The 24,739-nt window shown below is 49.0% G+C and overlaps 1 protein-coding gene across 7 annotated transcripts in view; it reads right to left on the bottom strand.

Moving 5' to 3' along the window:
- The window catches only part of LOC128343415 (solute carrier family 2, facilitated glucose transporter member 5-like), a 57,385-nt gene extending 33,546 nt beyond the window's left edge, over positions 1-23,839 (bottom strand). For 2 of the 7 annotated variants that reach the window (XM_053292411.1, XM_053292416.1), the window contains exons 1-5: positions 23,495-23,814; positions 17,965-18,019; positions 15,822-15,917; positions 4,530-4,681; positions 251-375 (exon numbers count right to left, since the gene is read on the bottom strand). In XM_053292411.1, coding sequence (XP_053148386.1) covers positions 251-375; positions 4,530-4,681; positions 15,822-15,917; positions 17,965-17,979 — 388 coding nt within the window. In that variant the 5' untranslated portion in view covers positions 17,980-18,019; positions 23,495-23,814. Of the gene's footprint in view, positions 1-250; positions 376-4,529; positions 4,682-15,390; positions 15,704-15,821; positions 15,918-17,964; positions 18,020-23,494 lie in introns of those variants that run through there. The other 5 variants (XM_053292417.1, XM_053292413.1, XM_053292415.1 and 2 more) reach the window with 5 other exon arrangements.
- Between the last annotated feature and the right edge of the window lie 900 nt (positions 23,840-24,739).

Genomic DNA, 24,739 nt, shown 5'->3' with positions numbered 1-24,739 from the left:
AGTAGCGGACATTTCTAAACAAAGTTGTGCTGGTGTGCATGTGCATATCACACCTTTGGGCTGAGGCCCCACATTCTCACTGTCACTGGAACACACAATGGAAAGAGTCCTTTGAGTTTTCATGTTTCAGAGTTTCTTTTTCTCATCACAGCTGATGAGTTCTCATGTCAAAGGGCATAAAGTCTAGGTACATTTAAGCCCTGACGCCATTCCTTTTAAAAAAGTAAACTAATCCAAGATTCAGACTCACCTGTGCATATTCCAGCAGCCAAGCGTGCAGCAAAGGATAATGGGAAAGACTCTATCACTCTGAACCAGCACAACAAGAAAGCACAGACTATAGAAAAAATATCATTTAGCAGCATGGTGCGTTTCCTAAAAAAGACAATGAAAGGTGGGGGGGGGGATGACAATAAATGTATGGTAGCATCAAAGGAGCAGAGAAAGACCAGAAGGAGCAGCATAACGGAACTGCAATTGGGTCCTGATCCTTTATGCATAATCTGGTGTTTGGGAAGGGACATCAAAGGAAGGAACCAGGAGCTTTGCAAGGCACTGAATCTCCAAGCCCCAACCACCACAAACCTTGCTTAACCTCCTCCTTTGGCTTCTTTAGATTTCAGTGGATGTTGCCCACACATTTTCATAAGGGCTAGAAACTTGAACCTTCAGTCCTGCTTTCCAACATTCCTTCGTTACAGGAATGGTGTGGGGTTGAGCCTGAGACCTTCTGCATGCAAAGTATATATGTGCTCTGCCACTGAGTTATGGCCCTTCCCCAATAATCTCTTACAGTATATTAATGTAGCTGGAGATTAATGCTAGATGATGCCCTAGCAGTGTTCTCTCTAATTTTTTTTCCATCTATGTGCAGAATGAGTTTTGTTCTGGGCAGCCGTATCAAGACAGGGTGCGGACATATATTCAGAGTGGGTCCTTCCTAATTCAACCTGTGCAGGATCTAAAATTGACTGAGTGGACATCAAAAAACATGTGAGCACACGCACACATGCACGCCTTAGAGGGAACACCGTGCCCTAGGTAAAGAATCAATGGAAGCCAAAATGGGGGTGGTATTACCTAGTGGCTGGAGGTCATGTTCCTTCACTGCCCTCTCTTTGCATTTCCTCTTTCTTCTTGTAAGGTCTTCAAAAACATATTGGTGATGTGATATAATCACATTTACTGTTTCCCCAAAGTTGCTCTAAATGATTGAATGCTGATGGCCAGTGGAGGGTGAAGGCATCACACACGTATTTTACTAAATGTTACTATACATAAGAACAGCCCTCTGAGAAGCTCACAGGCAAGGAGTACATGCTCTCTTTCTCTTCCTGTTGCTCCCCTGCAAATGGTATTTAAAGGCATCTTGCCTCTGAGGCTAGAGGTGGCCTATAGCTGCCAGACTAGTAGCCACTGATAGACCTGTCCTCCAAGGATTTCTCTAAGCTCCTTTTAAAGATTCAGATTGGTAGCTATCACCACATCCCATGGCAGAGAATTTCATATATCAATTACAAGAGAACTTCACCATTCACAGATCCAGCATTCGTGGTCAGGAAATTGACACCTGACCTTGGCATATGCAATAGGGTGGGTGGGCCAATAAAGTATCCCCATATCTGCAGTTAGGGGTGGCTGGAAATTACTACTGAGGTCATTTCTGGCCACAATTTGAGGAAAAGAGCAGGGTTTTTGGCACACACAAAAAACAACTCCAATTTTTCACAGAAAACACCTAGATTTGAGAATGTGGCATTCATTACTGGACATCTGGAGACCCATAGAGCATGTTAAGGCCCCTTTTTTTCACTTTCATGGTTTGTTTTTGTTTTTGTTTTTGCTGTTTTCCACAGTTTCTGGACTCCACCACGATCCTAACCCCCTGATCCCCATTGCCTTAACGGCTCTCTATCCACAGCTGCATTGGAGAACAGAATCCCTGTGGATACTGGGGTTCTCCTATATGTGCTGAGTTAAAAACTACTTCCTTTTGTTGGTACCAAATATTCTGGCAATCAGTTGCATGGAACAACCGCCACTTCTAGTGTTGTAAGAGAGGAAGAAAAATTTCTCTCTGTCCACTCTCTACTCTATGCATAATTTTTTACATCAAAATTATCTCTATCATTTCTGCCCATAGTCACCTCCTCTCTTAACTAAAAAGCCCCAGATGTTGTAGGAAGGTGCTCCAGGTAGTAATTGAGCCAGCTGGAGTGGTCAGTACCATTTGAGGGGATGAATGCCCATTTGTGCTGGTTTTGACCATAATAAAGGTGATTAATTGATTGATTGATTGATGAATGCCCATTGTGATTTTTGACAAGGCATACACCCCTAGAAATGGAAAATAGATGATAGTGTGTTTTTATGCTTTTATTGTCTTGACCATTTGCCCTGCCGCCGCTAAATTTGCAATGGTGTTTTAAAAGCATTTACAAGTTTTAAAGACTGGTCAAGGTTGTTCACACGGCCAGCCCTACCTAGATAGGGCTGGTTGTGTGGAGCACCAGGATCGGTGAGGAGCACCAGGGCACTCTTCAACTGAGTAGGATGGGATTTTAACTTGGGCTAAAAGTGAGGTATAAGGGTGGGCGTGCCCTTCTATCTCACCCCTCCCAGTTGTGTGGCCACTCAGGCTGCTTGTAGCCTGAGCATCCATAGAGCCAGGCAGCAGGAGCACCCGGCAGTAGGGAAAATCCCACCTGGCCATGTTCCTCGCACAGTGCATTGTGGGATGTTGGAGGAGGAAGTCCTCCAGATCTCAACTCTGCCACTCGCCACCCTGATGCTCCTGTGGTCGTGTGAGTGGTAAGGGGAAGCCTCCTACTTGTGTGTGTGTGTGGGGAAGCAGGTAGGAGGAGCCTGCCTCCCCACCAGCCCTCCCCAGTGCAAGATGTGTGGGTTGTGTGAATGACCTAAAAAGTACTATGAAATTGTATCAATCTTGTCAGAGGAATGGAAATTGAAGTTGGCAGGAATTTCCTCCAAGGATTACTCCTTGAAGAGAGTATAATTAGTTCATTGTTACTAATCCGACACTAACTCAGGGATAGTAAAGGAGGGAGAACACAAAGTTGCTAGTGTAGCAATGCTGTTACCTATCTCTGGGGGTATAGATGTTGCAAAAAATGGTTTTACATTTTATTTATTTATTTATTTATTTAAAATATCTACACCCCGTCCCTTCAGTGCACGACTGCTCAGGGCGGCTTATGAAATTAATACTATATATATAATATAGGATAAATAAGGTTAAAAAGTTCAAAGGCTAGGCTAAAACCACAATTAAAATAACAAGTTTTAAAACTGAAATTAAGAGTTATCATGAAAAACTAGGCACTAAGACACCTACCAGATAAAAGCAGATAATATGAGATGTAAGAGCCTCTCCAAAAAGATTTGTATTCAGTTGTTTTTTAAAAACACTACGGAGAGGAGTATGGTGAAGCTCTTCTGGGAGGGCATTCCAAAGTTGAGGGGCTGTTTCTAGTGCGCGGCAGCCAGATCGCCGTTAGTGGTGGGGCCATAAGCAGGGCTTGAGATACCAAAATGAGGGCCCTAGAAAGTTCATATGGGTGGGTGCAGTCTGACAGGTACCCCATTCCCAAGCCATGTAGCGCTTTAAAGGTTAAGACCAGCACCTCGAATCTAGCTCAGAAGCAGACTGGAAACCAGTGAAGCTGCCACAGAATGGGTGTTTCATTCATGAAGCGACTTGTACCCACGAGCATTCTAGCAACAGCATTCTGGACCAGCTGAAGCTTGTGAACTGTCTTCAAGGGCAGCCCCACGTAGAGAGCATTGCAGTAGTCCAATCTGGAGATCACCAAAGTATGAGGGACTGAGCTCAGGTCCAACTACTGCAGGTAGGGTCACAGCTGGAGTACCAGCTGGCTTTATAAAATATGAGTTTTATGTTCAGATTTTATATAGTATTTTATGTTTTATGTTAGTATTTAAATAGTTTTATTTTTTATTATGAACTGCCCTGTGCCCTCTGCTATTTTGGATGGGCAGTAGATAGATGGAATGAAAAGTCACCATGAACATTCGTCCCCTGAGAAAGGACCAATGGCCATCATTTGTGGGCCTCGCTCAGGTACTACTGGTGAAACATGGGTGGAAGCAGCAACATGCCCCCTTCCACCCTCAGAGCCCAGTTAGGCCTTAAGATGTTGATTAAGGGCTCTTAACGTCTTCTTTTTTTGCATCTACAGACATCCCTCCCAAATCCTCAAATATGGACCCCCCACTCCATTTTCATAAGTCTTCAATAAAAATTAGAGCAAGAAAAGATATTATTCCAATCCAATGTGTCTTGTCAACTCAGTCAATAGTGAAGCTAATGTTAAAACTCAAGAAAAATGAAGGACTTGCCCTATTTCTTTATAAATGTTTTGGGGGAGCTACGTTTCCTTTTCCATGGACCCACATGAATCTACCACATGGGCCCTGGGTGGGGGGGCATGCACCACAGCTTAAGGACCCTTCTGGGATAGGTAGTTTAGCAGTCAGAATAGCAATACCTGCCAAACGTATCAACCAAGAAAGCAAAGATAAGAGACCCCAGGAGGCCTCCAGTTGGGAAGATAGCAATGGTGAGCTCCAGAGCAAATCTGCGAGGGTATATAGCCCTGCTGCTACCTTGGTGGGTTACGTTGTCCAATTCTTCATTTATCTAGAAGAGAAGAACAGGATAACTGGTGTTAAAGCTTTGGGACATGTTGTGTAGTTGTCTCCTGTTTAAACTTTAACAAATAGTTGCATAACTGTAAATTATATTAAGGTATTTAATAAGCAACATTTAACTTAACATATTTACTAAGCCTTTTGTTTCCTACTAGTTTCTGGCCTGGTGCAGGCCGCATGCCAGCCACTCGGGACACCTGTGGGGTGGTGGGCAAAAGTGCCCATCCACTTCACTCGCGCACACGTGGGATCAGAGGGGTGTTGCTACAGGGAGCGGGGAGGGTGATTCCGTCCTAGGTTGCCCACAAGGGGCATAGTTTGGGACAGCAGGCTCTAGGCCGGCGCATGCACACGCCCTCCAGCTTAATGCCAATGGGGCACCAGGGGATGCCGAGTTTCTGGCACCCTTCATAAAACGCTTCTTGTTTTTAAAACCATTTTACAACCTGATTTCCCTGATTTCCCTCGCCAGGGTGGCCATGGTATGAGTTTGCCAGCGTGGGGGCCCCTTCAACAGTGGGCTGCTTCTTCTGAGGGGAGGAGTGGGTGGGGGTGATGCATTTCTGCAAACATCCTGGATGCCATGGTCTTGTGTGGTGGGAGCAGTGGGGCATATCTGAGGGCCCTTCTCCCAAGTGCTCATCATCCTGGGATGTCTGATGGAAAGGGGCTTGCAGTGAGGATAAGCCCTTGATGCATACAGGGGTGGAAGCCTGCTGCCCTAGGCTGACAGTCCTGGAACCTGCATGTGGGCTCATTGGCAAGGGGTTCTTTAGGGACTAACAGGCGTGGATGTCAAGCAGCTTGCCTGTGGGGCCCTGAAGGTCCCTTGAAAGGAGCCTGGAGGAGTGTGGGCTGCTGCATGCACCTGGCAGAGAGCAAATAACTGCCCCTGTTGTGAGGCTGGAGTGGCTTGGGGGTCAACCAGTGGTGAGAGCAGGTAGGGCCCTGGCATCAGCATCTGGTGCTAGTAGAGCAGCTGCTGGGAGGCAAAGAGCAGTGGCTGGTTGATGAGCTATCCCCATGCTGCTGGCCATGCGTTCAAGGGAGCCTGTGTAGCGCTCAAACCACCTCTAAGAAGCCTCACTGGAACATTCCATTACTCCAGGGCTGCTCAGCTTCAGCCCTCCTACAGATGTTGGCCTACAGTTCCCATAGATTGTGAGCCCTTTGGGGACAGGGATCCATATATATGTGTGTGTATGTGTATGTGTGTGTGTGTGTGTGTGTGTATATATATATATATATATTCCCTCTGTGTAAACCGCTCTGATCCATTTTTGGAAGGGCAGTATAGAAATCAAATAAATAAATAACAATAAATAAATAATCCCTGGCTATTGGCCACTGTGGCTGGGGATTATGAGAGTTCTAGTCCAAAAACTCAGGTGGTAGGCCTAGGTTGAGCAGGCCTGCGTTACTCCCACCTCTTCCCTCATGATATTCTCATGGGCACCCACCACCTCCCTCATGCTGTGCTTGTATGCACACAAGTCCATTCTGTGGCCCAATCTGTGGCCTCCTCAAAGACCCGCCTGTCCTCCTCGTGTCTTTCCCCCTCTTTCATGTCCAACTCACACAGTACTACACAGGAGGCCTGAGAGGTCTCCGCATGCTGTGCCACCAGCTCCTTGGCCAGCTGGAGCCGGTCTATACAACAACAACAATAACAACAACAATTTATATACTGCTTCTCAACAAAAGTTTCCAAAGTGGTTTGCACTGAGAAATAATAAATAGATAAGATGGCTCCCTGTCCCCAAAGGGCTCACAATCTGAAAAGAAACTTAAGATAGACACCAGCAACAGTCCCTGGAGGGATGCTGTGCTGGGGGGGGGGGTGGAGAGGGCCAGTTACTCTCCCCCTGCTAAATAAAGAGAATCACCACATTAAAAAGGTGCCTCTTTGCCCAGTTAGCAGGGGTTATACACCTCCTGTTATGCACCTCCTGTTGTACAGCTGGACCATGCCTCAGCATTGGCCATGGGCTTGAGGGTCAGGGGGCAGCTCCTCCAACTGCGGGGGCACAGCGGGCAGGGCTGACATTGCTGGCTGTCCCAGTGGCGGTAATGACTGGGCAGGGTCCTCCCTCTCTAGTGACACTGTGAAGAGGGGTCATGGAGAGGAAAAGCATTATTAGAGTTAGGGTGCGCTCCATTCTATGGCAGAAGTAGCCAAGGAGCGATGTGGGGTTGGGCACCTCCCCTCCCATACTATGGGGCATGCCTCATCCCCACTCTACCGCCACCCTCCATCCAGCCCGTGCACCCGCAACCCCCCAGCCAACCACGCAAGATAGGAAGATAGGTGGCAGACAATGGACCCTGCAAATGCACCCATCCGCATTGCTCTGGTCCCACATCTCACTCCCTCACAACAATGGAGAAGCACACCCTGCCTGGCCATCATCTATGGGTACAACACAGTGTGCCGCCCACCCCACCACAGAACACCGAGCATTTGCCATCCTCCCCCCCCACACACACACCCCCATGGGTACCACACAGCCCCACCCCTCCACCAGCACCTCCAAGCACCATGCCACTCATTGCCGGAAGCCTTATCACTCACCTGCACTTTGCACTCCAGCCAGTGGTTGGGCAGAAGCAGGTGTGTGTGAGTGGCCAGGGGAGACGGAGCTCATGTGCTCCTCCATGCCCCTAAAGAATTTGGTGGTGAAGCGGGGCAGGGAGGTCACCTTGGTTGTTGCCACTGGATCACCAGGCCATCCAGAAGTGGATGGAGCCCCCACAGAAGGGGTGATGCGCTGTCACCCCATCCCCAAGGTGCAGGCAGTACTTCCTTGGCAAAAGCTTGGAACATGGAGATGGACCCATGGGAACGAATGGCTGTGCCCTCTGTGGTTGCTGGGGTGGTGGTAGCCAGTGCTGCTTGGCCACTGCCAATGGGCCTTCTAACCCCCTGCATGGCTGAAAGAGTGGCCATTTGGCTGGCCCTTGGCCTCCTGTCTGGGATTTGGTGCCCGGTACTTGCTGTGGCCCGCGGGGTGATGTTCTTCCTTTCCAGCAGCACCAAGAGAGGAGAGCTGGTCTTGTGGTAGCAAGCATGACTTGTCCCCATAGCTAAGCAGAGTCTGCCCTGGTTGCATCTGAATGGGAGACTAGAAGTGTGAGCACTGTAAGGTATTCCCTTCAGGGGATGGAGCCGCTCTGGGAAGAGCAGAAGGTTTCAAGTTCCCTCCCTGGCAGCATCTCCAAGATAGGGCTGAGAGAGATTCCTGCCTGCAACCTTGGAGAAGCCGCTGCCAGTCTGTGAAGACAATACTGAGCTAGATAGACCAATGGTCTGACTCAGTATATGGCAGTTTCCTATGTTCCAAGGCAAGCATTTCATAGTGGGCCATTGTCCTGGGCTCTACTCTGGACATTGTATTGTGCTTGGTGAGCTCTTTGATTTTTTAAATTATTATTATTTGAGGTGCTGCAGTCTTTCTTTGCATTAATTTGCAGTGCAGTGGTACCCATGAGAGGTCATCTGTTTGGAGATCCAGCAGTAAGTGGCCTCATTCCAGAAGCTGCACTGCAGCCTGCACCCCCTCGCTGGTCCAGAGCCCGACAATTACCCTGGTCTCTGCATCAGCCCAGAGCTTCGCTCTGATCATTCTGGAGGCATCCACAGTTTGACTGCTCCCCGTGGCGCTGCCACCTGTGGATGTTGTAAGGCCAGAAGGCTGCTGAGATTTCATGGCTGTTTGGAGCAGCTGGGTGTCTGAGCTACACTCGAGGTCGTGGACCACCAAACAACACTGGTCATGTGTCGGGGAATCGGGGCGAGTGTATGCAAGAGCTGCCCACCACATGCACACTCGTGCAGGACTGGATGTGAGTGAGTGTGAACAGGGAAACAGTCCCCAAATTGCAGGATAGGGCCAGATGCAGGGACATTGCCCTCAAGGCCCTCAAGGCCCCATCAAGAGTATCAACTGCAAACATTCCATGATAGTGTGGTGGGTTACATCAAACAATGGGAAAGTTGCAGGGCATTTGATAAGGGCAAGGATTAATGGGATTGATGACAGATTCATCAAGTGCTCATAGGGAGGAAGTAGGCATGGACCCTAGAAAGGCCAAAGGTGGCGTAGGAAGGCCCCCCCGGTTAAAAATCTGAGGCCTCTTCCTGGACCAGGACAAGGCTCCTGCTGCCTACCAACCCCCTCATACAAACATCCCCACGGACTAGGAAATGAATGAGCAACTTCCCAAACAATTGAAAGGCTCATTCATGGAGAGGACAATGGGTCAAACCCATCACCATCACTGTGTTTGCACAAACCATTCCATCACTGTGTTGACAGAAACGAAGAGATCTGCTCCATTGGGGCGTTAGCCTGCAAGTGGAGGGGGAGATGTGCTGGAATTAAGCTGTGCACCCCCACGTTGGGAGGCTGCTGGCATTTGACATCCACCCCGACCTGTTGGCACATTTGTGCTGTGTTTTTGCCTGCTTGGCTGTGGAGGCAAGACATGTGCAGCCACAGGCTTTACTGCCTCCCCACTTCCCACCATCCCCATCTTTTCCCCGCCTGCGACTTTGGGGGGGGGGCTAGACCCCCTTGACAGTGGCTTGAAGCTAGGAGTAGCAGGTGGGTTGTGTCACTTTAAAGTTCTCTGCACGTGTCACAGATTCCAGGCAGAATGGGAAGGAGAGAGAAGGATGGCGGAGGCATGGTGCTCTGGCCGAGAGTCAGCCAGTGAAAGCCACAGTGAGCATGGTACAGCCATGTCACTGGCCAGGTCTGCGCCTCCTCCTCTATGATTACGGCTTGAAAATCGGAACGAAACCATGGTTATAGCAGTGTCTGGAGTTGGACATAATGCTTTGGCAGAGAAATCTCAGGTCTCGGTAGCGAATCTTTGTGCTAACTGAAGATTCAAATTGGAAATTAGGTGAGGCAAGCTGGAGGTCACTTTTGTCATACAACTATGGTTTCACACAGTTTGAATGTAATGGAGTTCCAAACTCTGCCCCGTTTAACTCTGGTTTGGTGTTACGTATGAACCCGGTCTCTGTCTCAGAGTCTCTGTTTGTACAGCTACTTCCGATCTCTGCTGCACAGACAGCTGGAAACTGTAGTACTGCAGGAAATTCTCTAAGCACCTACACTATAGGACACATGCCTGGGCCAAAAAACTGGGTTTCCAATTGGATGTACACTTGACAAGCAGCTGAAGCCAAACCTGGCTGCTCGTTGAGGGTACCTGTTTGTCTCAGTCATACACTACATCCCCCCGCCCCCGGGCTGGCTCCAAAAATGGCTACAATTTTACCTTAATCAGGGATAAATTTGCTCCTGCAAGGCCTGATCAGCCCCTCAGTACAAACATAATATGGTGAGCGGACAAACATTTGTATAAACAATCTTAAGTATGTCCTATATGACCATTTAGCATCAGTTTGCCCCTCGTGGTAAAAGGCAATCCAGCTTGCAGTAGATCAGTCCAGGCTTCCCTGGGCCCTGGTCAACTGTATCCCAGTCACCTCCTGATTTGGTCCCTGACAAAGGCCTTCCGTAACCTCAGACTTCTCTAGTTCTCCAGGTTGGCCAACCTGAGGCCCTCCTGCTGCTGTTGGGCTCCAACTCCCACTATCCCTATTATTGGCCATTGCGGCTGGGAATGATGGGAGTTCTTCGTTCCTTTGTCAGACTAATAGGATAATGTTTAAAGATATGTGACAAATGAATGCACAATACATTACACATAGTATGTATCATGTACTATTATACATAACATACATTTATATACATTATACACATTTGAGGACAGAGGGTGGGGTGGCCGGCTGAGAAATTTAGGTGATGGATTGGGTTTAAAAAAAAAACCCAAAGTGGGCAGCTGAGAAATTTAGGTAGTGGGATGGGGCAAAACAAAAAACAAAAACGTTTGGAGATGGCTGAGGAATGTAAGCAGTGGAATGGGGTAAAATGTAGTTGGGGGGTGATGATGATGATGGTGATGAGGAGGAGGAGGAGGAGGAGGAGGAGGAGGAGGAGGATTTACTTGATTTCTATACCACCCTTCCAAAAATGGCTTAGGGCGGTTTACAGAGAAATAATAAACAAATAAGATAGATCCCTGTCTCCAGAACAGTGAGTGGAGCACAACTTGGTTAGTCTCAAGAACAGACACATGGAGCTAATCTCACAGCAAACAATCATGAAGTATTACACACATACTACAAAGATCTGAGCTCCACTGTCTATTTCATCTCGCCACAACAACACCATCTTGCAGATCTGTGCAAGGCTAATCCCCTTTCAATTTGCTTGGTAGCTGGTGAATCTGGGGGCGATCATCCCACTGCCTGCTAAGTGACCTGCCCCCATATGTCAGAAAACAGGGTCATTTTCCCTCATAGGGAATAATGGGGAATTTCAGCAGCCCCATAACTCCACTTGGGGGGCACCAGGGTGGTGCAATGCACATAGGGTGCCAACCACCCACAAGCCCATGGAGCACTGAGTTTTGTTGTTTTCAGTGTCTGAGGTGTTCTGAGAGTAGATTCTTTGGTAGGAAATGAGAGTGGATTCTTTCTAAGTTCATTCATCATTTTGCACCAAAGAAGATTATGAATGAACAAAGATGAGCAGTGATAGTGGATTAGAATCATCTTTGTTCATTTCCTACCAGAGAATCTACTCTCAGAACACTTCAGACATTGAAAACAACAAAACCCAGTGTCCCACTGGCTTGTCATTTTGGGGGGTGTTGGCACCCTATGTGTTCTACACTACAACACACTCTGGGCCACCCTGGTGCCCCTCAAGTGAAGGTATCGGGCTGTTGAAATTCCTCATTATTCCCTATGGATAAAAAGCTTAAAGATGTGCCAACTTGAGGGGGGGGATTAAATCACCCCTTTCACCAATTTCTTTGAAATCTGGGTGGTTGAAGGCACCCATTGAGGCACTACCACCTGATCCACACTTCTGCCCCCCAAACCCCTTTTCTGCCCTGAATCTGCCAAAAAGACATGACAACTTAAAAAAAAATTGAAAACACCCCTTTGCCCAATTTATTTGAAATCTGGGTGACAGCTTCCTTGCACTCATTGGGCACTACCACCCACCACAACCCACTCAGGGCCACCCTGGTGCCCTCCCCCAGAGAGTTATAAGGCTTCTGAAATTCCCATTATTCCCTATGGGGGAAAGCTTAAAGACGTGCCAGCTTCAAAATATTTTTTAAAATCACCCCTTTGCCCAATTTCTTTGAAATTTGGGTGGTAGCTTCCACCCATTGGGCAATACTATCCAACGCACTTTGGCCACAAAACAGAGGTCCAAATCTCAAATTTTTTTAGTCTGAATCTGAAGTGATTTGTTTTGTACCCGAATCTGGGCAACTGAGCACAGGGGTGATTTGTTCTATCTACAAATCACCTGAATCAGCTAGATTCGGGTACAAATCATTTTGTACCTGAATCGATTTGCACTTCCCTATTATATTTTCCTCATTTGGATTAGCAATATAGGAACCACTGGATGTTAGAGATGGAAGGGGACTTGGAGGTCTTCTAGTCCAGGCCCCAGCTCAAGAGCAGAAATCTGTCAGGACATCCCTGACAGATGGCCATCCAGTCTTTGTTTGAAAACCCCACTTAAAGGAGAGCCCACCACTGCCCAAGCCAGACTGTTCCACAGTCAAACGGCTCCTACAGTTAGGAACTTCTTCCTAAAGTCTGGCCTAAATCTGCTTCCATGTGATTTTAACCCACTGGTTTGGCCCTGACCTCAGGAGCAACAGAGAGCCAGACCACTCTTCCATGTGACAGCGCATCAGCTTTATCTCCTCTTCATCTTTTATTCCCCAAGCTAAAAAGATTCAGCTCCCTCAAAGGACATGTGCACCCCAACCAGTCCCAGCATTCACCAGTTGCCCAAGATATATCTCAGCCCTTGGAAAGACCAGCTCGTCTCTGCAGTGGCCATCAGGAGGAAGCTGCCTACACTGCAGGGAATGGCTCCAGCAGAGCAGTAAAGACGTGCCAATAGCCTGGCCTACAGGCGCTTCCGAAGCAGGGGGCTCAGTAAACGGATCGGATTGGCTCCATGTTTGAGGGGGCCCAGGGCAGAGTGCCCTGTGATGGCCCCCATCCTATGTCCATTGCTCTCCACCAGGCCCTGGCATATAGGCTACCTCCAGGCTTAGTGGCCGGACGCCCGCCCTGAATATCAGTTGCAAGGGAGTCACAGTAGGAGAGGGGGCATGCATTTATCTCTTGCCTGTGGGCTTCCCACAGGCATCTGGTGGGCCATTGTAAGGAACAGGATAGACAGACCTTGGGCCTGATCCAGCAGGGTTCTTCTTATGCTCTTATCTTATGAGGTGGCAAACTATGGGCCTTTGCAGCCAGAGGTGTGTGGTTCTCTTGCAGAGAACACCAGGCCCATATCAGTGGGGAAAGGAAAATTTAAGTGGCACTGCTGCCCTTGCCATCACTCTCCCCCACCCCCCAGTACCTGGTGGGCTTATGGGGTGGTGGGAAAGTAGGAGCAGCAGCAGCAGCAACAATGCTCCCCTTAGGGCTAGGCTGGATGATACTTCTAGTTCAAACTGCAGCAAATGTAGAGGAGCATTTTGGATGAGGCACACCCCCATGTGATTAAGGCAGGCTTCAACACATTTCCTTTGGTTCTAGGACCAAGCCCCTAAATTTAGACGCCTCTGCTCCACAAGGACTGGACTTTCCGCTAGCCCTCAGAAATATCCTGTGCTCCATGTGATGGAAGACATGTTACCTTGCTTTGTCATTCGTTCTCCTGCTCACATCCCCCTGGCTCTGGCAGGCGATGGACCGATGTGACCAGGAGGCTTTACACACAGGGCTTTTATTTTGAATCCATTCCTGATTGGAGTGTGCCAGTCCACATATTAGCTGGATTTCACCTGAAGTGCCTGCAGGCTATCAGGGACCAGGACAGACAGGACTTTGTTTCCCCCCAAATTGAGGCTGCAAATCTTGGCTTAGCCTGAAGTATGTCCAACTTTAAAACATCCTCTAGTTTCAGAGGCTTTGGGGATGGGTGGGTGAACAGGGCTTCTGTTATGCACCACAGTTTTCCCTGTTATGTGTAGGGTGGTCATGCCAGTAAATTGGCATTTTTCAAAACTCAGTGAAGGGGAGTTTGACAGCTGTTTGGGGTATGGTCTGCTCTAAGTGATTTCTAGTTGCAAGCACTGGGTGGGGGGGCAGTGTCGTTGCAGATTGGTGATACTCTGTTGAGGGAGGGAGAAATTGCTGGTGGAGAGGGAGGGAGAGGTTCCTGAGTTAAACACAAGCACAAACTGCAAAATGTGTGTCTTCCTATGTTTTACATAGGCTTTAGATATGCAGAATGGATGTAACCTGGGCCCATTTTTGTCTAAGCTGATTCCATTGGGGGGGGCGGCAGGGGACAATATGTGATGAAGGCCATCACTCTCAAAGGCAAGGGTTAAGTGTCCTGCTGTTTGATCCAGCTGTTTGGTAACTCGTCATGCTGGTCTTCCACTCTTAGCTGTCAAACAATTTTTTAAAAGCTCTCTCGCCTCTTCCTCTGTGGTTTGATTTGTGAGTGGTTGGAGGAAAAACCTGGAGCAAGTAGGTGGGAACGCACAGGAAAAAGATCTGCCAGAGTGTGGGGAGGAGCCGACAGCTATATGAACTGTCAATTTAATCCCCGGAATTAAACATCTTGCAAATCTGCTGCGAAGCAGATTCACTCTTCAGATACCCCGAGGCATGAAGCCCTGTGTGAATAACTTCCTGGAGGAGGAGGGAGCAACCCGGCCCCATCTTGCTTGCTCACTCCTCTCCTGGCCTTGTCCGTCCATCACCTGGCTCAGGTGCCACACTTCAATTTCCAGGTGCAATGGTGAGTAGGCACCTAGGAATTGTAGGGCCCGGATTAGGGAAAGGTGCCCTGGCATTCTGGGAGGGGGTAGGACATGCATGCTCACAGTGAGTATACATCCTCATCACGTGTGTTTGGACTGGTCAGAGCAGTATAATCTGGACTGGCCCTTGGTGTCCCTGCAGCTGAAGGTGAACTATCTGAATCCCCCTCACTTCCTCACAATGCCCAGCCCCATACAGGAAGTCCTCACACCTGAGACACAACTGGTTCCTGGAAACTCCGTCCTAAGTCAAAGCCTCTGAACCCGGAACCTATTTTTCCATAGGAAACAAGATGACGGTTTGGTTCCTCAACCAAGGCCAGATAGGATACACTCCTCCCCACCCACATTGCTGCCCAAGCTGGCAGTGTGTCAATCACAGATGTAGAAACATACAGCAGAGAAGTTGATGGTGGACAATCAGAAGTGGCTCATCCTGGCCACCCACTACCTTCCTGGTCCCCTCACGGTTCTCACTTTTCCAAAAAAGAGAAGGAGATAACTGGGTAGCTCACCTCTATCTCCTCCTCCTCCTGGGCAACAGTTACACAGGGAAGGAAAGAGGGTGGGCAGGTAGCAGCATAAGGACTGTGAATGGACTGGGTTCTTTTTTCTCTTGCCATCACAGCACAGCAGCTGCACCTGGAGGAGGACTTGAAGCAACGCCCTCATGGAGGGTTGAGTCAGGCAGACGCTCTGCAGCCTCAGATGAAGCAGCACCTGCCCCAGGACTGCCAGTCCCAATGTCAGTGTCAGCCTGAGATGCCATTGCTACCTCCTCCTCCACTACCCACATACCAGCAGCAGCCTAGTGGCGTCTCCCTTCCTGTGGCAGGTCTTGTAAAGCTGGAAAAGCATTGTAAATTTGGAACAAGGTGGCAGTGTAGAGGTTTCCTAGCTGCCATTCATCTTAACGTGGAGCATCCTGTCTCTCCAGTGACGCTTGTCACTGCTGCTGGCGTCACTCTCATTCACCTCCCAGTACTCGGTGGGTTTACTTTGTGGTGGGAAGAGACAGCAGCGACCGTGCTTCTCTCATCATGTGCACTAGTGCCAAGAGGCAACTGCTCTTCCCCCACATGAGGGATTAACTTCAAAGATTTTTTCTTAAAGCACCAAAATCTCCTGCAAAGGCAAAATGTGGAATATCCATTAACAACGGGAATAGCTGGAAGCTTATGTCTTAAGCCCTGCTCGAGGAATTCATCTGCACTATAGGGCCATCTTACCAAAGTTGGACTGTAGAGAATCCAGTAGTTGTAACCATACTGCAAAGATCCCAAGCAAGAAATCACGGTTATCAGGACAAGTGACCCTGTCAGCTCCTACGGGAAGGACAGTAGAAACTGTGGTATGAATGCCCAGGGCAGATAATTCATAAACGTCTTTTTAAATTAATCATTCATTACAGCTTAAGTATACTTACACATTAAAAATAAACATCTGCAGTTAAATGCAAAATAAAAAGAGAAGTCAGGCATTCAACTATTGCTTCATAAATGCAACTTGTGCACTCTGAATAGTTCTGTTAAACTACATCCAGAACTTTCTTCTTTCACTTTTTCATAAGGATTTGCTCTCACAAAATAAAGAGGTTCCATTTAAAGTGGAGTCTTGCGTAATCTCACTCATTCCAGAGCTTTTGCAAAAAGTAGGTTTATACATTAATATTGTCCGCCATGCCATGCCATGCCATGCCATGCCATGGACTTCTTGCCCCTTCTTTTAAAAGAGTAGCTTCCCAAAGGTTGGAAAATATGACAAAAAATACTAAATACACTTGACTCAAAAACAAACTCAAAAGACTTCCAAGCTTAACTGGTCATCATTCAATGTATTAAAAATCCTGAAAGATACAGAACCTTCTCTATGAAATGTGGTAAAGGTTTGGGGTGGGTAAGAGTCATAGGAACATAGACAGCTGCCATATACTGAGTCAGACCATTGGTCTATCTAGCTCAGTATTGTCTTCACAGACTGGCAGCAGCTTCTCCAAGGTTGCAGGCTGGAATCTCTCTCAGCCCTATCTTGGAGATGTTGCCAGGGAGGGAATTTGAAACCTTCTGCTCTTCCCATCCCCTGAGGGGAATATTTTACAGTGCTCACACTTCTAGTCTCCCATTCATATACAGCCAGGGTGGACCCTGCTTAGCTAAGGGGACAAGTCATGCTTGCTACCACAATACCAGATCTCCTCTCCTACCAGCTCTCCTCTCTATTGGCTCATTGTTGTCTCAGGAAAAACTGGGCAAAGAGGCACATTTTTAAGAGGTGGCTCTCATATTTTTAGCAGGGGGAGAGTCACTGTCCCTATTCAACCCCAGCACAGCATCCCTCCAGTGTCTACTGCTAATGTCCCACAGCTCTTTTTCTTTAGGTTCTGAGCCCTTTTGGCACAGAGAACCATCTCATTCCTTTTTCTGTGTTAAGAAGCAGTATATACCATATTTTATGGACCATAAGACTCACTTTTTTCCTCGAAAAATATCCGCCAAAATTCAGGAGCGTCTTATATGTTTTAACAGTTTAATATGTTAAAACTCTGAAAAACTGGATTAAAATTAAGGTGCGTCTTATAGTCCGTAGCGTCTTATAGTCCATAAAATACGGTAGGTATTTATATTATTATTATTATTAATTTGTGTTTGATTGTATTATACGTGCGTGTCCATGTGTGTGCAAGTGTGTGTCTAAATACTTTGATGCTTCACGCTGGGGGTGTGTGGCTCAGTTTGAACTCCAACCAGCTCCCCCCAAATTCGGTTTGAGCGCAAGCCTTCAAGCGGAGCTGGTTCACACATCGCTACCTAGGATGCGCCGTCCCAGCCCCCAGAAATACTACAATACACTATGCAAGAGTGTGGGGATCCCCACAGCAATGGGTGGGCACCCGGCACTAGGCTGAACGCTCGCTCCCTTAACCTCTTTTAAGAGGCTGGCTCCACAAGCAGGTTTGCAATCCAGGAGCCCGGCAGTTTACATGCCGGGGCCTGGCTGCCTTAGCCCAGTCCTCAGAGTATCAATTCGCACTTCTTAAAGCTACAGAAATCTGCTGGTGTGTGTGGAGAAACGTGTAAAACCCCATTTGAAAAACACTGTTCCAGGGCTTTTTGTTGCTGTCTGGCCGTGCTCATAGACCCTGATCCAAGATGCATTTATTCAGAAATAAGCCTTGTCGATCTCATCCCCATCCTCCTGCTACCTCTTTGATATGATTTATTCTCTCTCTCTTTCTCCTGTCCTTCCAATTTACTATTTCCCCCATATTGTAATATAAATCTTATATGCATAATCTTGGAAACCAACAACACATTAGCTTAGATTGTCAATGGTGTATAAACCCAGAAGAACGAACAAACCCTCCAAGCTCACCTGGAAGTTTCCCATCTCCTTGCTTTCTTGGGTAGGGATCAGAAACCAGGTTCAGCTATAGGGGGGAAAGAGAGGGGTCTTTTTAGGAGCTTGTGGACTCTTTCAGCTTAAGAACATAAGAACTGCCTTGCTGGGTCAGGCTGAAGGCCTAACCGGTCCTGCATCCAGTTTGTAACAATAGTAAGCCAGATGACTCTCCAAGAAAACTCATAAGCAGGACAAGGTGATGGTCTAGGGGTAGTCAATCTGGGGCCAAAGCTTCAGGGCCTCCACATCCACCGGGGGCCCCCGAATCCTCTTTAGCCTGTTCTGAGTGCTGTGGTCGCCACTAGCCCGCACTGTGCCGGGTGGCCGAGTGTGATTATGACCTGTGCCAGGTGCTTTAGCGACAGAGGGGGAAGTGGGGAAAGAAATATGTGGGGTGGGGATATGTTAAGTTGCATGTTCAAATGTTTCTGCTACTGCATATTTGCATTAATATACCTGTTTTATATTCTCACATTCTTGTGAGTTTGGTTGCTGTTCATGCCCTCAGGAACCTAGGTATTAAAAATACTGCATTTCATGGTGTGTGTGTGTGTGTGTGTGTGGTGGGGATGATGCTTAACTTGCGGGGGGGGGCTCCAGCAGGGGGAGCGGTCCTCCCAAGGCCTTTAGGTCCAGGCTCCATAATTACCTCAGTGCACCGCTGCTAAAACATCTGGTGCTTAGAAGTATGCTGCCTCTGTTGGAGATTCAGCTCAAGATGGCATCGGCCTTTTGCACCAATAACCCTGATGACCACTAGGGGTGTTGGCAGTAGAGATAGATAGTTAGGTAAGCTATTCTCACGACCAGCCGAAACCGGACTAAGGGAGCCCAACCCAGTTTCAGCTGGTTGTGAGACAAAACAGGAGCCGCACAGGTCCCGGCACAGCGGCAAGCCCTCTTAAGTGGCCCACCGCTTAACCCAGGTTTCAGGCACAGAAGCGCCCCAAAAGTGGGTTAAATGAACGTGTGTTGGTGAGGCATGGCTCCATGCACACCAGTGTCAGGAGGCTCCCCAAAAGGCACCATGAACTTACGCGATGCCTCATGGGACTTCTAGGGGCTGGGAGGGCACTGAACCCGTCAGCCCCAACCAGCTCCATGATGGAACTGGTAATTGTCTGGGCAGCCAATCCGGCCACCCATGGAGGGTTCCCTGATTGTCTGCAGGGAGAACGGGTCAGACCCTCTCTTCTCAAAAATCCCATTTTGGCGCTTCACACTGCTCATGTGAAGCGCCTCGTTGTCTCCTTCTGTTTTCTGTTGATCTTTGCCCCTGTGACCCCTCTATTGATAGAATGTACTCAGGAACTTTCTGGGAGTGACTTCCTCCTTCTTCCCAGAATCCTTCTATAGCTCTCTCCCTGGACACTAGGGATGTGCACGGAACCACGGAGGCGTGGTCCGGCACTGAGGGGCATGTAACTTTGGGGGGGTAGTACTTTTTTCCCCCCCGCCGCTCTTCCCCCTCCGGCGCTGGTGCGTTTTAAAATCTTCCTGGGGCAGCAGAGTTCCTCCCTGCTGCCCCTGCCCCCGTCGTTGTCATCCAAAGCCTTCAAAGGAATACAGCTAGCGGCGCGCATGCGCCCTGCGCGGCGCGCATGCTCGTCTCTGCTGCTGCCGCGCGCAAGCCACATACGTCATAGCATACGCCAGCGGCGGAGATGAGCGCGCCGCGCAGGGCACATACGTGCCGCTAGCTGTACTCCTTTGAAGGCTTTGGATGACAATGACGGGGGCAGGGGCGGCAGGGAGGAACTCTGCCGCCCCAGGAAGATTTTAAAACGCACCAGCGCCGGAGGGGGAAGAGGGGGGGGAGTACTACCACCCCCCCTTAAAGTTACATGCTCCCGCCCTCCCGAACCTCCGGACCGCCGGACCTCCGAACCAGTCCAGCAGTCTTTTACATTGTGCTCGGACCAACCCGTGCACACTCCTACTGGACACCATGTGGACAACAACTAGGGTATAGGTCTTTCTTATCATCATGCACTCCTAAATAAAGTAGATTAGTTTAACCTTAAATGAATCTCCATGATGATCATTTACAAGCTGTTGCCACTGAGACCCTGTTAATTTCTGTTTAATGGAAGAGAGTTAGCTCCTAAAATATTCTGCTATACATACTGAAGTAGCCTGTCCATAAACCCTTACAGGTTTCGGCGCCCCAGACTCAAACTTCAGATATTACTTACTACTTATCTCCAACAGCCTCCTGAGGCCGCATCACAGGTTAGCCAAATCAGGCCCGAGCTGAGGCCCATAGTTCATATGGGGAGTAACAGGAGGAGGCAGGAGTGCTGAGACTCTGGGATGTTCCCATTTGAAGATGGGGGGCAAGAGGGAGAAGGCAGCAGCAGTGTGGAAGATTTGTGGCTCTTCTACCCTCCTCCTCAGAAAAGGGACTTCCTCCCAGAGCCCCCTATGACAACACAAAGTGGGAGGGAAGCCCATGTGCCCAAGGGGAGAAGCTGCCACTAAAAGACTTGGTGGAAGCTTCTTCCCCTCCCAGCCTGTCATCCTCCCCCTCAGTCATTGGAGGGAATGCAGTGGTGGCGTCCTCCTGCTTCTTCCACCCTCTGAAGAGGAGAAAGAGCTGGTACCACCAAATCCCACCACCACCCCACTGGCCAAGGAAGAGGGTGGAAAAAGTCAGCCTGCTGCCCTCCTGCCTCTGTGTCAGGACCCACTCATACTCCGAGCTGGGGGAGACCCTTTTGGAGGAGGAGGAGGAGGAGGAGGAGGAGGAGGAGGAGGAGGAGGAGGACGATGACGACAAGAAGCATGACCCCAGCCAAGACTCTCAGGCCTAACAAAATCCTCCTAGATTCAGCAGACCGTGAGCAGCCAGAGCTTGTCATCTCTCCTGAAGGTGCACCCAGAGAAGCCTTGGTGCTCTGGGGGACTTCCCACCCTGTCTCCATAACCCCATCCATCATCCCTGAGACCGAGGAGATGCCGCGTCATGGCTGAATCAACACTGCTACAGGATCTGGACCCCAGATGGAGACACAGGTAGCCAGGTACACAGGTTTAAAACACTTGAGGCAATGTGCCTGCCCAGCTACTCTTGGCTCCCTGCAAATGGGCCTACCCTAAGCACCTGTTTTGAATCGGGGCCAGCCTGAGCTCCATGAAGGGACAGGGCTCCTGAATCCTACAAACCCCTTTTGTTTACAGCCAGCCATTGCTGGTTCAATAGTTCCTTCTTTGAGCTCTTGCCTCACTGGACCTGCCACCACTGAGTGCCCCTTCATTGAGGTAAGCATGGGCGTGGACGTGCCGGTGGGAGGAGAACCAACATTGAAGTGATTGTGTGAACCCATGCCAAGATGGGCATGGGGCCCTAGATTAGGGTTGCCAACATTCCGTTGCCCAAATAAGGGACACAAGTCAAAAAGGGGGGGGGGCGTTTCTCAGGGACAGGGCCATTCATACAAACCTAGTACAACACAGAGCATTTCAGGGCAGGGATTTACACCACACACCTTCTGGGTGCTTTCCAGATTAGACCCTACAATGGGGCCATGACATATACGCTGTGTGTTTCCTGTGTTGTGTCACCACAGTCCCTACGCTGTCAGCAGGGTGCCGTTCACATTTCGGATACCTTGTTCTAGATTTAATCGCTGTTATATAGTGCTATAACGTTGCATGTGTGGTGCGAAAATATAGCTGCATTTTCCTGTTGTGAAGGTTTTGCAAGACTGTTCCCCCTGCTGGTAGCTTTGCGCTACAGCCTTTATTTACATTTTGAATGCCATCTGCCCAAACCAAAGCATTTTACGACTGTTGAGCAGGTAATCTGGAAAGCACCCTGTACCATTCACACACCACCAAGCATGCTTTTAGATCACTAGCCTTTGTGGAATAGGGAATCATCTTTTCATTCCTTTTCACACTACTGTGTGAGCTTTGGTTGAAAGGAGTTAGGATTTCTGTAGTAGAGATTTTCGAAAGAGTACAAAACTGATTCTAAGTCGTGTGAAGGTGTGTTAGAAATTTGCAATAGGCAAATCTTCCCTTTATTGATTCAAGGGCCAGGTTAATTATTATGCTGAAGGGGGATTTAGTGCCAGCAGTACAGCTGGAGGAACACGCACATTCTAATCTATCAGTGACCCCTGAGTTACCAGGATAAGGAGAGGAGTACAAGAGACATCCTACTGGTCTGTGCATATGGGGCTGAGCAGGGTTTTGAACCCAGTTCTTCCAAGTCCAAAACAATTAAACTTTTTCTCTTGGAGGTGTTCTTAATTCCATAGTACTGCCTTTCATAGTGTATGCTGTCTTATCCTCTTGTCATCCTTGTAATTAATTTAGTGCAATCAAAATAATACTTGAACCACTTGCCTGGCTGCCCTCTAAACCCGGGCTGGTTGGGTCCTTCCCTTTCCCCGCCCCCCTCCGCCCCCAAGTATCCAAACCTGAAAGCAGGGGCCAGCGTCGAGAGCCAGGCACTGGTGGTGTTCAATAGAAGGGAGCTGGCTGTCTGGGGCTGGCGAGGCAGGCACAAAGACATGGCTGATGAAGAAGCAGTGAGCACCAAGTGTGCCCAAGGAGCCAAGTGGCAACCAGCGGGTGTGGGTGGGACCTCCCCCTCCTGCTGCTACTGCACTTTCCTGCTCACAGGAATTAAAGGAAGGCAAGTGTTGCTGGAGAGCAGGTGGCAGAGCCACTGAGTGGCAGCGGCAGTGCCCATCTCCCTGCGAACCACACGAATCCTACCCTGGTGGCAAGTGAGGCTATTTCTTGGCAGGCAGAGGTGGGGGGCTGAGAGAAAGCCCTGCTTCACTCTGATGCATGAGGCTGGCGCCGAGTGAGGGCAGGCGATTTGAATGTTGCCGCCTACCCTGGCCTTCACCAGCCAAATACAGGGGAAATGGTGTCCCATCCAGGATGACCACTTTCCCCCAGAAATATGGGGTGTCCCAGCTAATTCAGGGCTATTTGGAACGCTACCCAAGATTCCCACCTTGGCATGGAGTTCACACAATCATACTGACGTTGGTGACCCACATTATAAAGGTAAAGTGTGCTGTCAAGTCGATTTCAACTCCTGGCGCCCACAGTGCCCTGTGGTTTTCTTTGGTGGAATACAGGAGGGGTTTACCATTGCCTCCTCCCGTGCAGTATGAGATGATGGCTTTCAACATCTTCCTATATCTCTGCTGCCTGAGATAGTACCAGCGGGGATACAAACCGGCAACCTTCTGCTTGTTAGTCAAGCATTTTCCCCACTGTGCCACTTAAATTGTTTCCATTGGCCCTGGTGGCTTTCCAATGGTTAGACTAGGCAGAATGGTGCCCTATGTGTGTACAGTGTTATATAAGGCCTGAACAGGGCCCCAGTTGAAACTGTTTTCTTCAGGGTAACTAGGGCTCTAAAAAGGCCCAAGCATGGGTAGCTATCGAGATGACCTACAGGCGGCCAATCCGCTCTTCGTAGGGTGATCTCCACAGAGGTGCTCAGGACAAACAGACAAAAAGCATGGAAACTAACCTAGACTCTCTTCCTGTACTGGTGAGGAGAGGAGAAGTCAACCCAGCCCAGTGTCCTCTTGAAATGAGACACTCGGAAGGTGAGCGGCCTTGCGAGAGCCAATCAGGCAAAGGATGCCAGAAGGTTCCAGGATCTGCTGTTGACAGTTGGGCTCTGAGGTGAAAGGGTGTGGATCCGTATCACACGGTGCACATTCCTGACTGGCTCACTAGGGATGGCATCGCATAGCGCAGGGCTGTACCACTTTGTCCCTTCAGCTGTGGTTGGGCTACCCCCATGATTGGGCTACTCGGATCACCCCTGACTATTGGCCGCTGTGGCTGAGGACCATGGGAGTTGTAGTTCAAAAAACAGCGGGAGGGCCAAACTTGTGTAGCCCTGGCATGATGGCTAAGACACTGAGCTCCGGATCAGGAAGTGCCCTATTCAGACCTCACCTCTGCCACCAACGTGCCAGGTGGCCTTAGCCTCTCCATCTGCCATTTGGGAATAATACTGACTGACCTGACAGGGCCATTGTTAGGATTACAATATTGTTTCTAGCAGTAGTTCAGCAACACTCACATGGAGAAAAATGCCTCTTGAGCCAAGGTTTGAAGGCGGCTCAGGCAAGTGAGCCGAGCCACAATGCTGCAGGGGTGGGGGGCGGGGAGAAATAGTATGCAGGGTGTCTAGCTGATTTCAGCAGAGAAGAAATTCCATCTTGATATAATTATTCTGACCAGTCAAGAACATGGTCATAACCCATTCAGTGATATAAATATTCCAATCCGTCCACCTTCTGGCCATAATGCATTACGAGGCTCCCTTGTAAGTACCCCAAGAGTGTGTAGGAGAAGCCACTGGATTCACAGGCCAGCAACACTTACATGGAGAGACTGTGAATGCAAGGAGGTGGATTCCCTAAGTTATGAATGCAAAGAGGTGGATACACTAAGCAGAAGTTTGCTAGGTTCCCACGAATGGCAACCGGACAGAGTTTGTCTTACATCCCTGTTCCATCGATGGGGCACTCTGGAGATAGATCTTCCCGCTTCACAGGTAGAGATGTGCACGGGCCAAGGTTTGTGCCCTGGTTCAAAGCCGAACTGGTTTGGGTTGCCGCTGAACCAGTTTGGCGGTTCAAGTGGGGCGTCAGGGGTGGCGGCCAGCGGGACCTTTAAAAGTGAGTACAGCAGGTCCTTACCTGCTCACCCGCCACTCCACAGCGTTTCCTGCTACAGTAGTGCTCTCCCTAACATCCCA

This window comes from Hemicordylus capensis, chromosome 2 (assembly GCF_027244095.1).
Source record: "Hemicordylus capensis ecotype Gifberg chromosome 2, rHemCap1.1.pri, whole genome shotgun sequence".
NCBI classification, from domain to species: Eukaryota; Metazoa; Chordata; class Lepidosauria; order Squamata; family Cordylidae; genus Hemicordylus; species Hemicordylus capensis.
The sequence above is the reverse complement of the archived record's forward strand: the minus strand, read 5'-3'. Positions and strand labels throughout refer to the sequence as shown.